Genomic DNA, 13,946 nt, shown 5'->3' with positions numbered 1-13,946 from the left:
GCAGTGGAATAGCTTTAAAGGGGAACTAATGGCTGACACAAAATGGGCTGCATGTATTAGTAGAAAAGCCCATTCTTTTCTATTGTGCCTGGACCCACAGCATGGAGGTGAGAGGCAACATGCAGCTTCTTGTCTTTGTTCTGCATTTCAACATTGTGCAGTTGGCATAAGTATCACAGGGACGAATGGGATCCATTAACTCATCTGTGCTTCAAAGCATGTGAATGTGTTTGTTTCTTTACAGTTCTATAGGAATCAATATCAGTTGCTCTATAGACACGCCTACATATTGGCTCCAGCCAGCCATCCGCCTCAAAAAAGGACAGCCTGTTCTAGTATCGGACTGGCCCACCGGGATACCAGGTAAACTCCCGGTGGGCCCAGGTGTCAGTGGGCCCTCATGATGCTAAACATTCGGCCTATTTCATGTCAATTCCCTATTTCTATGACAATAAACAGATGGAATAATATATTAGACTATGTAAAGAAAAGAGACTAGGAGACTAAGAGGTTGATTGAGGAGAGGAAGAATAATAGTACTGAGAGTGGGCCCCTGGTCTAAGGTTTTTGGTGGGCCCCTGGTGTCCCAGTCCGACACTGGCCTGTTCTTGTTGATTCCACTGAAGGAATAAATCAGCTCCTAGGGGGGCCCTAAATAGATTCTGGTGTAGGGCTCAGTAATATATTCATGGCACAGCAATGATAGTGTATGGTATCTAGGCATGCTGACAAGTGGGCACTCCTTTAGGCACCAGTCAGCTAATGACACCAGCAAGTAGGCACTTATCAGGGTGCTTGGGGACCATTTTCCAATGCATACATCTGTTGTATGTACAGCAGCACTATACAGTATACTGCCACAATATATGACGTCAAACTTGTGTATCTGAAACCGAAAAGGATGCCTTAGTTCCACCTTGTGTAATGTGACACAGTTTGAATTTATTCCTTAACCCATGTGCACTTACATAAGAATTAGCAGAAAAGCAGAAAGAAAGCTTTGAATACATGGGATCCCATATTATATATAAGTGAATTTTACTTTAATGATGGTTTGCAGATTATACAACCTGTTTCGTAAATAAAACAAAATATTAAATAGCTCTTTATAAACATTTTTTTCAAGACTAGACACAGAATATATTTTAATACTTTAACTTTGTGTGTTTGTTCTGCCCAGCAGTTCACCGATATAACTGTCCTGAGTAAATGCTAACGTTTAACAGCTTAAATAACCCAGCACACCTAAGCCAAGGTACCTGTAATTCTACGCCTTTCAGACAACGGTTATTTGAAGATAAAAGGAAAGTCAGGTTCATTGGTAAATAATTCAAACATTCATGAATGTTTGATATCCAATAAAAAGACAGTTTCAATATTGAGAAGATCCTTGCTGTTCTTGTTCCATCAGGAATGGGTTAACATTGTTTTCTATAACAGACACTAAAACAAGCCATGTTTTAAAGCATATACAGTTTTAATACTAATGTTCTAAGCTAGTTGACCTTCTGTACGCAAAAAAAGATATTTCCTATCAGCAGGACATAATTCAAATCTTCTTGCCTGGTAGTGCATTTTAAAATATCAGTATATAAACTATTTAGAATACAGAAAAATTTGCTTTTTATGCATCTATTGTGAGCAACCATACAATCCTTGGTTAGGAATTTTCAAGCTATGACATGCCCCTTTTCTCTGAAATGAACTTGGATATGTCTGGGGTAAATAAAGGGACCCACATGCACAATAAAAGTAATTTTTTGTCTGCATTGAACAGATATATACATACATATGCTTTCATAACTTGACAGAGCCTTAGCAAGAATTGTAGAACTCTTTTTGAACTGGTGTATACAGTATATGCATTTGCAGGCAGTCAAAAAATGAGTTTCCATTTTCCTGACAGGCTGCTGATTGGTCCAACCAAGATTGCCCAAACAAACAGAAAATGTAAGGTGGAATTTTATTTGGACTGAAGACAACATAATAACAGGCAGCACATGTGTTGAATGATGATGGCAGATAATTAGGGTAATAAGTAACCCTATAACAAGGGTTACAGGAGTGGAGGGGGCATGATAGGTCAACATTTAAGATAAGAGAGACAGTACATGGATATGGATTTGGTAAAAAATGAGATATAAATATTAGGGATAGCGGTAAACATAACCATTTAATACTAAGAAGGGAATTAGAGCTCAGTGCAAAATATTAATAAGAAAAGGAATAGAGGGTGAATAAAGTTCTATAATTGAAGGTTAAAATTACTCATCATACAGTGATGGGCATTTACTATATACTGTGCTTTGTAGCATGCTTGGCAAGTGATAACTCTGGTTTCTTTCCAAAGTCATGGAGAAACTGCTATGCAGGAATCCCCTGCCTGCTTAGAAGACACATGATGTATTTTATTTTGTTATTTGTCTTTCGTTTATATAGCACCAACCTGATAAATAGCTCTCTACAGATATTGTTCATCATTTACATCAGACTGACCCAGTGGAGCTTACAATCCAACATCCCTGACCCTATTGCATAGAGACACTAGAGTCAGTTTTGTTGTGAAAACCCACAGGAAACCCCAATTCCATTACCTCCCAGCTGTATGTAGAGGAATTGTCCTGAACTACAAGCCCCAGACAGATGCAGGAAACAGTGGGGGGAGTTTGGGAGGACTGGGTGTGACGGGGTTTTAAAAATCTGGAATGTTGGTAGGTGTGTCCATAAAGCTGTTGATGAACCATAACCCTGAGCATTGTGTGGGGTCCAGGTAATATGTTCCATCAAGTTATGGAAACCTCTGTAATAATATCTGTGAATATTACAGTATTTCTCTTATAAACAATAAGCATTGGACCCATCCTAAGCAATTAGGTGATATTTTGTTTCTTTTATCTAATCCAAATGACGAGTTATAAAAGTAATATAATAATCATAAAAAACCATGCAAATGGCCAGTATTTATGACAAGGCTTTGTACAGTGAGTAAAAAGATTTATCACAGTTGTTATAGCTTGAATGAATTCATACATACATCGTTCACATGTTCCTAATGGTTATTATTAATACTGTTGTGCTGTCTGGGCAGCAATGTCTAACCTGCGAGGCTCTAGCTGCTGTTGAACCACATCTCCCACTGTCCATAGAGAGCTGCAATTCAAGAGCAGTTGGAAGGATACATATTGGACATCCGTGTCTGACTGTTGTGCAGTTCTATGCTTTATAACAGTAAACCCCATACAACTTGTGCTTTTTGTCTGGAAAACCTACAAAACGTACTGCAGCCTCATTGGGGCTGCAACGTCTCCTTGGTCTTGAGATAGGATAACGGACGCTGCCATCAGCCAACCAGCCACCATCACAGCGGTCATAAGCAAGGAGTTTCCAAGCAGCGTACATCTGGCCTACTTTGGCGATCTGGGCTCCGTCATTGATGCAGGCCTGTACAGCTTCATCATAAGTCAGTTTGGTTGGATGGATTAGGTAGTAGAATCGTCCTAGGGAAGAAAAGTAATTGTTAGATGATAATTTATAAAGAAATAAAAAAATACATAGATAATATATGAAGAGAAATGGGTTCATTGGTTGCTAGCTACCCATCAAGTTCTCTGACATAGGAGGCCAGGGTCGAAGTGAATGTTCGAATTAAAAAACGTTGAATTTCAAAGTAATTTTTGGGTACTTCGACCATCGAATAGGCCAAATTCGACTTCGACTTCGATTCGAATTGAAAATACTTCACAAATTCGACCATTTGAAAATCGAAGCACCGTCTCTTGAAAAAACTTCGACACTTCGCCACCTTAAACCTGCCGAATTGCTATGTTAGCCTAAGGGGACCTCCTAGAACCTATAGCCAATATTTGGCTAAGCTTTGTGAAGTCGAAGGATTTTTTTTGTAAAATCGTATGATCATACGATCTTAAATCCTTCGACTTTGAATGTCGGACTGCCCTATTCAATGGTCGAATTTTCAAAGTTTTTTTCACTTTAAAATTTGACCCTTGATAAATCTGCCCCATAGCGTCAGAAGTGAAGGCTGGATGGTAGCAAAATGGACTGCAAATAAAAGAGAATGTTGGTAGGTTGGTAATAACAGGAGAATGTGAACAAAGATGGAAGAAACATATGCAGGAGAGAATTTTGGGTATAGGATGAGACAGCATTACACTTGATTACCTACAAATTCTGCTGTAGAACTAGTAACCTAGATCAACCATAAACCATACACAGTAGACTAGAGAATGCAATAGAGGTTCTCAGGAGAAACAAAGGGCAAGATTCTATTAATATTGTTTTCTTCAAGCTAATCCCAACCCAAAAATGAAACTCTGAAATTCTGGTTTCATTTTTGTAGGACCAATTATATATTATATTCTTTATTCTTTTATTTTTGCCATGAAATATATAAAGACATTCTCTAGAAAGAGTTAAATTCTGATCTCTAATATTATGTTGGTCTGCTGATATATATCACAGTGAGCTTGGGACACAACTGATACAAATTAGTCATTTTCATCTTGCATCTATCTGAATTAGTCAAGCCCTATGCTTCTCTGCAGGGGGATTTATGGAGACAAAGCAGGAAGAACAGATTATAATGAGACATATATAATGTTCTGCACCCATGTGCTTTACATTTATATTCCATGGCAGACAGAATCAATTTTATATGTGTGATTAGCATAACATTTTGATCAGAGGAATCAGAAAACGAAATCAATATTCTCTTAAGACTGCAGCCGTATGTAGAAATGAGAAAATGTGCAAGCTGGTATCAAAAGATGGATTCATACAATCTGATAAAGGCTCCCTATATTATCCCCACAAGTAAATATGTGCGAGTAGCAAAATAGAGTGCAGAGAGGAGAAATGACATATTTAACGAATGAACAAAAACCGCAGATGGTGTCTCACTGGGATTGAACAGACAGCACCAAAACTTGGATAGACAACACATGGTAAAGCTGATGTCTATGTTCATAGATTACATAAATGCATCGTCCATATGGCTGGATCCATCCTAAATGATGCTCGAGATTCCTTCAACTTTAATTGATAGGCCAAATTCTCATTTTAAAGAAGAACTAACCCCTACAAATAAAAATGGCTAAAAATGTAAAATTTTATATACTGAACTTATTGTACCAGCCTAAAGTTTCAGCTTGTCAATAGCAGCAATGATCCAGGACTTCATACTTGTAACAGGGGGTCACCATCTTGGAAAGTGTCTGTGACACTCACATGCTCAGTGGGCTCTGAGCAGCTGTTGAGAAGCTAAACTTAGGGCTTGTCACTAATTATCAAACAGAAAATGAAGTTGGTCTATAATAAAGGCTGATGCTACAGGGCTGATCATTAAATTCTGATGATAATTTCACTGGTGTCTGTGCCTTATATTGTAACATTTATATTCTATGCTCACTGTATATTTTGCTCAGTAAGTGACAGCAGCACAGAGCATGTGCAGTGAATCAGCAGAAAAAAAGATGGGGAGCTACTGGGGCATCTTTGGAGACACAGGTCTTTACTGCTAAAGGGCTGTGGTTGCCTTGGGCTGGTACAGAAGCCCAAAACATAATGTAAAACATTTCTAGCTACTTCTTTAGTTAAGCATTAGCTCTCCTTTAAACAATTATCAAAATGTTCACCTTATATGAAAGAATGGAGTAACCTGCAATCACCTACTCTTGATCTGTACATTTCCATTAACGACAATAACATAGTTACTATTTATACAATGTCACTCAACATATACAGGTTTTGAATCAATCATAAACAATTGTGTTTAATAAATACATAGGAATACTATATAGATGAACTGCATACAGCATCACATTAGATCATGCATAGTGAAGATTTATCAGCCAAAAGAACTTTGTATAAAGTTAAACTGCATTTTATCTCTAGCATTGCCTGTGGCCCTGGACAATAAAACCAGCAGGCCTAAACCAAGCCTAAAGATCTAACAGGGGTATGTAATAAAAGTCGCAAAGAGCAAAACAATTCGCACCAATAAGACTAAAAATCCACATCTCGCAATGTAATATTGTTCCTTAAACTGTTACTGCATTGCGAATTTTAATTGCGCATTGCGAATTTTAATTGCGCACTCATAAGAAGTGCTTGAAGGTGTCGTAATCTTTTGGAGCAAACAACGACTTTTTCAGTAAGAAGTTTTATTACATTGACTGCGCATTGGCGCAAACTATAAAATTCGCAAACGGTCTTTTACTGTCGGAAGTGGTCGCTAAACAGTTTCCGGGCTCGCAAAAGCTATATTAAATTCGCACAAAGCAAAATTTGTTCGCGCAAAGGCATAACTTTTCGCATTGCGAATAGTTTTTCCGTTAGCGATTTTTATTACATTCCCCCGTAAATGTTTTGTTCCATTGTAACATGTAAAGTATGCTGACATACAATAAGAGGCAGATTTATCTAGGGTCGAAGTGAATTCGAGGGAATTTTCAAAGTAAAAAAATTCGAATTTCGAAGTAATTTTTTCGATACGTTGACCATCGAATAGAATACTACGACTTCGAATTTAATTCGATTTGAAGTAAAATAGTTTGAATATTCGAATATTCGATATTCGAAGTACTGTCTCTTTAAAAAATGATTTTAGCGTACAATCGAACGATTTTAGCGTACGATCAAATGATTTTACTTCGATGTGTGAAGACTTAAAAAAATGTAATCATTCGATTAAATGATTTTACTTTGATCGTTCGATGGCCAACTGCGGTGAAAAATACTTAGATTTCGATATTCAAAATTAACTGGCTGCTTAAAGTGGTTGTTCACCTTTGCGTTAACTTTTCATATGATGTAGAGAGTGATATTCAGAGACAATTTTCAACTGGTTTTCATTTTTAATTATTTATGATTTTTTTTTTTTTTTTTATTCAGCAGCTCTCCAGTTTGCAATTTCAGCAATCTGTTTGCTAGGTTCCATGCTAGGATTAACCATGCATTGATATGAATAAGAGTCTGGAATATGAATAGGAGAGGTCTGAATAGAAAGATGAGTAATATAAAATAGCAGTAACTATAAACATGTAGCCTTGCAGAGCATTTGTTTTTTTAGATAGGGTCAGTAACCCCCATTTAAAAGCTGGAAAGAGTCAAAAGAAGAAGACAAATAATTAAAAAACTATAAACAATAAATAATGAAGACCAAGGTACTTAGAATTAGCCATTCTATAACGTACTAAAAGTTGACTCAAAGGTGAACCACCCTTTAAGTTACTAGAAAGAGGTGTATAAGCTAAAAAACTATTATATTGTTTCTTGAATAATACTGAATCCATGCTTTTTAGCACCCTAGTCCACTAGTGGTACATTTAATAAGACCAACCAAGTTATGCATCATAATTTAAAACAAATAATTCCTCAAGCCTATTTCTAAAAAGGTGAATTTTTGATTATCTTTTTTTAAATTCAAATAAACTTGAAATTTTACTAAACTCATATGAATAGAATAGAAATTGAATCTAAAAAAACTCAAATGCATCAATTGCATATTGTACTCAACATTTTCAATGAGTCTAAAAATGTGAAAATGTTGAAAAAAACATAAAAAGACAATTTAAAAAATCACTTACATTTTGCCTAGGCCAATTTATATTAAGTTCTAAATGAGATCGCAAGCTTTTAGATGCCAACGTTTTCCATTCAATTTTTTTGTTTTTGTGCTTATTAAATATCCATCATTTGAGTTTGTTGAACCCTCATTTGAATTCATGAAATTTAGCACAAAAAAGTTGACACATTTTAAATCTCCAGGGGTCCTTTATCAAGCACTCATGGTGATCCAAAACATGTTGGGCATCACACCTCTCTAATAAACACATTTAACTAGAAGTGGGAAGTTCTCTTGTTAAATTATTTTGCTAAACCTGACCACCTCAATGGAGAACATATACAATATAGTAATTTATGGTTTTGGTAGGTATACTTGAACATTATTTATTACTATGCTGTTACAGAAGAGGAGATGGATGGAGCTGTGCATTAAGGTATTAATGATTTGGTATCAGCTAATATTTTTCTGTTTTGTGTAAAGCCTTTCACAGCCTAATGAGAGGCCAGAGAAAGATTAGCTCTACCCTATCATTATCTGAAATAATTACAGGATTCAACTGTCAGAAATGTTGGATAGATATTATGACTTATTTAAATGGATGGTTTAGAAACTAACATATTGGAATGGTTTCTGAGTCTGTTGGTGATACTGTTCAAAAATAACAATAAGAAGAAACCAATGAAAAGTGAATTTCTTACAACATACATCTAGGTCAGTGATCCCCAACCAGTAGCTCATGAGCAACATGTTGCTCTCCAACCCCTTGGATGTTGCTCCCAGTGGCCTCAAGGCAGGAGCTTATTTTCGAATTCCAGGCTTGGAGACAAGTTTTGGTTGTATAAAAAACAGGTACACTGCCAAACAGAGTCTCAATGTAGGTTGACAATCCACATAGAGGCTACTAAATGGGCAATCACAGCACTTATTTGGCACCCCAAGAACATTTTTCATGCTTGTGTTGCTCTCCAACGCCTTTTACTCCTGAATGTTGCTCATGGGCTCCAAAGGTTGGGGATCCCTGATCTAGGTAAAGAAAAATGGCAGGTACTATTTCCAAAACAAAATATGACTTTCTGCCTTTCATTCTCTAATTCATTTGAAAGTATTGGTAGTCTCCTGCTTCTGGCCAAGTAATACTATAAATTTGTATATTATGGAGATTAACCCGCCTATTGTTGGTGTCTTTACCCTTGTTTCTCTCCAACCCTACAATAGCAATAGGTGTGTAAATAATAAACTTATGCAAGCAATGCCAGTTAGCAGCTTCAAGAGCAAACAAGGGTTATTCTTCCACTGTATAGAGCACTGGTAAAGCCCCCATGTAGAATATGATGTACAGTTTTGCTCTCCAGCGTTCAAAGAAGACATTATTGAATCAGAGAGGGTACAGAGAAGGGCAACCAAGCTGGTAAAAGGTATGGAAAATATCAACTATGAGGAAAGACTGGCCAAGTTGGGGATGTTCATGCTGGAGAAGAGGCGCTTATGGGGAGATATGATAACTATGTATAAATATAAAAGGGATCATATAATAATCTCTCTAATGCTTTATTTACCAGTAGGTCTTTCCAGCTGATGCGAGGTCACCCATTCCGATTAAAAAGAAAGTAGGTTCCGACTAAATATTCGAAAGAAGTTTTTACAGTGAGAGCTGTGAAGATGTGGAATTCTCTCCCTGAATCAGTGGTACAGGCTGATACATTGGATAGCTTTATGAAGGGGTTTGATGACTTTTTAGCAAAGGAACAAATACAGGGTTATGGAACAGTGATAGGCAAAAGTGATCCATTTTGCTTTGCCAAAAATTAGCAAAATGGGGCAAATTCGCCAAAATCCATTAAAGACTATGGGCGTCAACATTTTTTGTCAAGCGATGCAGCGTGTCATTTTTTAAAAAATGTTTTGACACTCTATATTTTTTTTCACCCATTGAAGTCTATGGCCATCGTGAAACAGAGCGAAAAGTTTCACTCATCACTATTATGGAATATAGCTCATTACATTATTTGAGATCATTTTCTAGTCCGTTACTGTATGTAGAACAGACCCATTAGGGGTAATTTAGTGATGGTGTTGCGGGGAACAACCCTATACATTTTTTCCGCTAGGCAAAAGTCCCCACTTCACCACCTGCAATTTTTTATTTTTTTGCTAAACTGTGTCAAAAATTCTCCTCAGAAAATTTCCGCAGAAAATGTAAAAAAAAGTCGCCATAAGAAAAAACGCCAATTGACTTTTATGCATTTGGACAAAAAAGTCGCTGAGACAAAAAAGTAGCCAAGACAAAATTTTTGCTGAGACAAAAAATTCACCATCCATCAATAACATTGATTTGGAGTGAGAAAAAATAGCAGTGCGTGCAAAAAATCGTGTAAAATTGTGTAAAAAAAATGTTGATGCCCATTAACTTCAATGCTTTTCACTAATTTTTCGCTACAGTATTTTGTGAATGATAATGATAATGAAACAATGAAGGAGAATAAAGAAGAATCACTTTCCAAGTCATTCATTGATCAAATATAGGGTAATTAGTTCTACCATTGGTCTGCACTAAGATCTTAGACACATTATAGAAGTCTAAGCACATTTCCAAAGCTGGTTCATGTCATACATGGCATAGGTGATATAATAAATATATAATTTAGATGAGCTATGTTGAAAAGTTTATCTTTTTGAGACTCAGACACACAAATAAGATTGTTAGGCTATGATTATAATTACACAAATGATCTCAAACATGTTCCTAATCTTACACAAACACCGGCTCTTAAAGTCTCAAGCACAAGAAGCACAGAGCAAAGAAAACAATCTCCATAGAAACAACACACTTACATTTACATTAACTTCTCCTTGTGCCAGAAATCTGGTCTCTCGGTGAACGGCTTCCAGAAATAACAACATCTTATCAATTAATTGCAGTAAAGCATGGCTACACTGAGGGAGTCATTACACTGTCTTTAATAGCATTAAACACATTATTGCAGGAGAAACTACATCTCTGATTTATCTTCCTACAAATATGGTTGTTTGTGTTTATTCACGTATACTCCAATAAACAGATATCTTTTTATAATTGGCTTTATGTTGTCCAAGTGGGATTCTTAACACAATGAGCATAATCATATTTACTAGTTAATACAATGTGATCCTATTGTTACGACTGAAGTCAAATCGTTTAATAGTTCAGAATCAGGTGGAGCATGTTGAATTGACAAATTATTTTAATGCGATTACACTTCCTTTGTTGACACTGTTGAAACAAGCTCATAAATAATCATTGGAATGAGATGAAAACATGGCTTAGCAAGTGCCAAATTGGTTTTCAGTTTGTTTGTTTTTTTTGTTGAAATGCAGTTTTTCTGGGGAGAAGAACTAACCCTACCTTTAAAGTTGGAAGTGAAACAGAAGACATCGTATCTGCCCTTGTCTTTGTCCCTGTAGCCATAGTTTCGTACTCCTGGAACAGTGTGTTTGCCTCCGCATGGTTCTCTGGGATTCGTTATTGGATATTGCACTGAACCATCACTGAGCCAACCTGCATTGCACCAATCCAGTCCCGATCTCCAGGCATCATATAACTGGTCAAAAGAGGCGATGATAGCATCTTGATCTTGGCAAGCTTGCTGTGCCTCATGAAAATTCAAATTATAACGACCCATTCTGGGGAAAAATGGATAAACAACACCTGCAATAAAAGCAGAAGGTAATTTATACTTATACTACTGAACATAAGCACAATTGTTTTTATTTTGTAAAGCGATGATATATCTAAAATTAACAGGCTTCCTAGAGGTCCTTTACATAAAGTATGTGCATTAAAAGTCTAAATAGACTCAGTATTGTTATATATTTCCAATATGTGGTGTATTTTGCAGACTCAAGACATTCATAGAAATGCAGTAGCAATGTATAGGCAAACAATCAATGCTAAACAAATAGGGGTTAATGTATGAATATTGTTATTGGCCTACTAACCCATAGCAACCAACCACCAAGTAGCATTTAATTATAAGCTGCTTGAAAATAAATATCAGATTGGTTGTTGGACAACTTGACCAGGGCACCATTTATTACATCACCCAAGATACTTTTCAACATTTGCTTTCTATTCGATAGAATATCCTCTACTGGAAGGCACAGATGTGGTTGAAGAAAGAGCAAAATGGCCTGGGTTTGATTCTCATCCGACCTGCTTTACTAAAGATCCAGTGACTGAGTAGTTTGTTGTAAAACTTTCAACATGGCTGTCGATCCCTCTATGACAATCTATTGAAAAGGCATTTTAGTGTTCAAAACTATTTTGAGATCTTTACAACATTCTATGAAAACATTTCTAAAAGTCTACAGTATACAGTTGAACTGTGTGTAGGTGTAAAAAAAATTCTAAATTCAGCAATGGGTAAGCTTCCTGGTTTTTATTGGGTCATAGATTTGCAGTAATACTTATACTAAGTTGCTTGATGGGTTTACTCACACTGGGTACAAAGTGGCTACATATCATTGGCATACAGACCTTATGTTGAGACAGATAAGTCCAAGATTTGCCTGCTCTTAAGGGTTTGTAGACTAGTTATAGCCCCTTTCAAGATGTTTGCCCTCCCATGCCTTTTGGGAAGATTAGAATTCCTTATTCATTAGGGTCATGAGTTGTGAGTTTTAATTCAAGCTTAGCATCCTGAATATTGACTTTTTATATGATGTTCCAGTATGTCCTTTGACTCCAGTATGGGTTTAATATTTAATGGATGGACACTGCATTGAATATAGATTTATATCTATATCCCTTTATTGGTTGGTACACCATACTATATCTGTATCATTGCACTTATAATTATAAATAGTAAGTGTCACAGTGATTTGCTTGGACTTGATTTGAAAGAAGGAAATGCTGAGGGTACTTGGAAAGCTACTGTATTTGAGATGTTGTATTCCTTTCTTCATTAAAAATCTTTAACGTCTGTCTGGGGACCGTGTTTTTGTCTGCTTAATTAAAATCCCTTGATTTTACCTGAACATAGAGATGAGCAATACAGGATGGAACGGATTCACACATTTCAGATTCATTTGCATTGTAAATATCTGTTTCCAGCAATGTGCAAATTAATGGGGATGAGAAAGCAAAAGATTTATAGAAAAATTTCTTTCCACGTATTGCTAAACTTAGGACTTCATTATCATTTGTCATCCCGGAAAAAGAAAAAAAAAAAGACATTAGGGGCATATTTATCAAGGATTGAATTTCAAATTTGAAAAACTTTGAAATTCGAATTCAAAAAGACCAATCAAAATGAATTCAAAGTTTTTTTTTTGGTCGAATAGGCCTGTTTTCGATTGAATTTGAATTGTAGATCAGAATAATAGTGCTTTCGATCTAATTCAAATCAGTTTTTCACACAAAAAAAACTAAAATTTTTCAAAGTCCACCAATTGACTCCAAATAGGTTCTAGGAGGTCTCCCATAGGGTAAAACAGCAACTCGGCAGGTTTTAGTTGGCGAATGGTCGAAGTCTAATTTTTAAAGAGACAGTACATGATAAATTTAGAATTTCAAATTTTCTAATTATTTTCTAACTAATTCAAACCGAAGTACTCAAAAATAACTCTTAATTCAAATTTTTTGAATTCAAAAATTCACCTTGACCTTTGATAAATATGCCCCTAAAAATTAGGCTTCAATTTTATTATTTTGTATGGCTTATCTTCATCTCAGGCCTCTCCAATTTATATTCCATTCAGACTTCCATTATACTACAATCTACATAATACCAATATAGTGAGATGTAGTGTCATTTTAGGGAAAAACTAATAATTTGGTTTCGTTTGGACATTCTTTATGCTTGCATGGTAAACCAAATCCTGGTATTCAATGGATGTGTCCTTTGTAGCAAGCAACAGAAGCCCCATCTTAAATTATGGTAGGGATTCAACATCATTCAAGATATATTCTCCTGATCAGAGCCACTGTCCCAAAAGACAAAGCAGGAGCAGTTACCCTTTATCTGAATGGCTCATTAACATTTAGCACACTGCTGCTTAAAATGCACAAATGAAATAAATTAATAGAACACAATTACAGCTTGTGTTAAAAATGAAATATTATTGTAATTAAAGGAAGCTGTTGAAAAATGACAGTATGTTTTTAAAAAGAGAGAGCAATAGATGATAGATAGACAATTAATAAACAGCGGTATAAATAGATGGTTTTCACTTATGCCGTGGTACAGTATCTGCTATTTACAATACAATACAGACCTGAAGGCTTTTTGCAATCATTTCTGAATAATGTTATTACTAGCTACTGTATGTACTGGCCTTATCATAAGGGCAAACACCTCCCAGTTTCAACATCTAGAACTTGCAG

At 36.0% G+C, this 13,946-nt stretch overlaps 1 protein-coding gene across 2 annotated transcripts in view; it reads right to left on the bottom strand.

Moving 5' to 3' along the window:
- Positions 1–1,019: 1,019 nt before the first annotated feature.
- Positions 1,020–13,946, bottom strand: part of hapln1.S (hyaluronan and proteoglycan link protein 1 S homeolog) — a 62,824-nt gene continuing 49,897 nt past the window's right edge. For both annotated transcript variants that reach the window (XM_041580483.1, XM_018244396.2), the window contains exons 4-5: positions 10,968–11,270; positions 1,020–3,497 (exon numbers count right to left, since the gene is read on the bottom strand). In XM_041580483.1, coding sequence (XP_041436417.1) covers positions 3,214–3,497; positions 10,968–11,270 — 587 coding nt within the window. In that variant the 3' untranslated portion in view covers positions 1,020–3,213. The remainder of the gene's footprint in view (positions 3,498–10,967; positions 11,271–13,946) is intronic.

Source organism: Xenopus laevis, chromosome 1S (assembly GCF_017654675.1).
Source record: "Xenopus laevis strain J_2021 chromosome 1S, Xenopus_laevis_v10.1, whole genome shotgun sequence".
In the NCBI taxonomy this organism is placed as follows: Eukaryota; Metazoa; Chordata; class Amphibia; order Anura; family Pipidae; genus Xenopus; species Xenopus laevis.
Note: the sequence above shows the minus strand (reverse complement) of the source record. Positions and strands in the feature narration are given on the sequence as shown.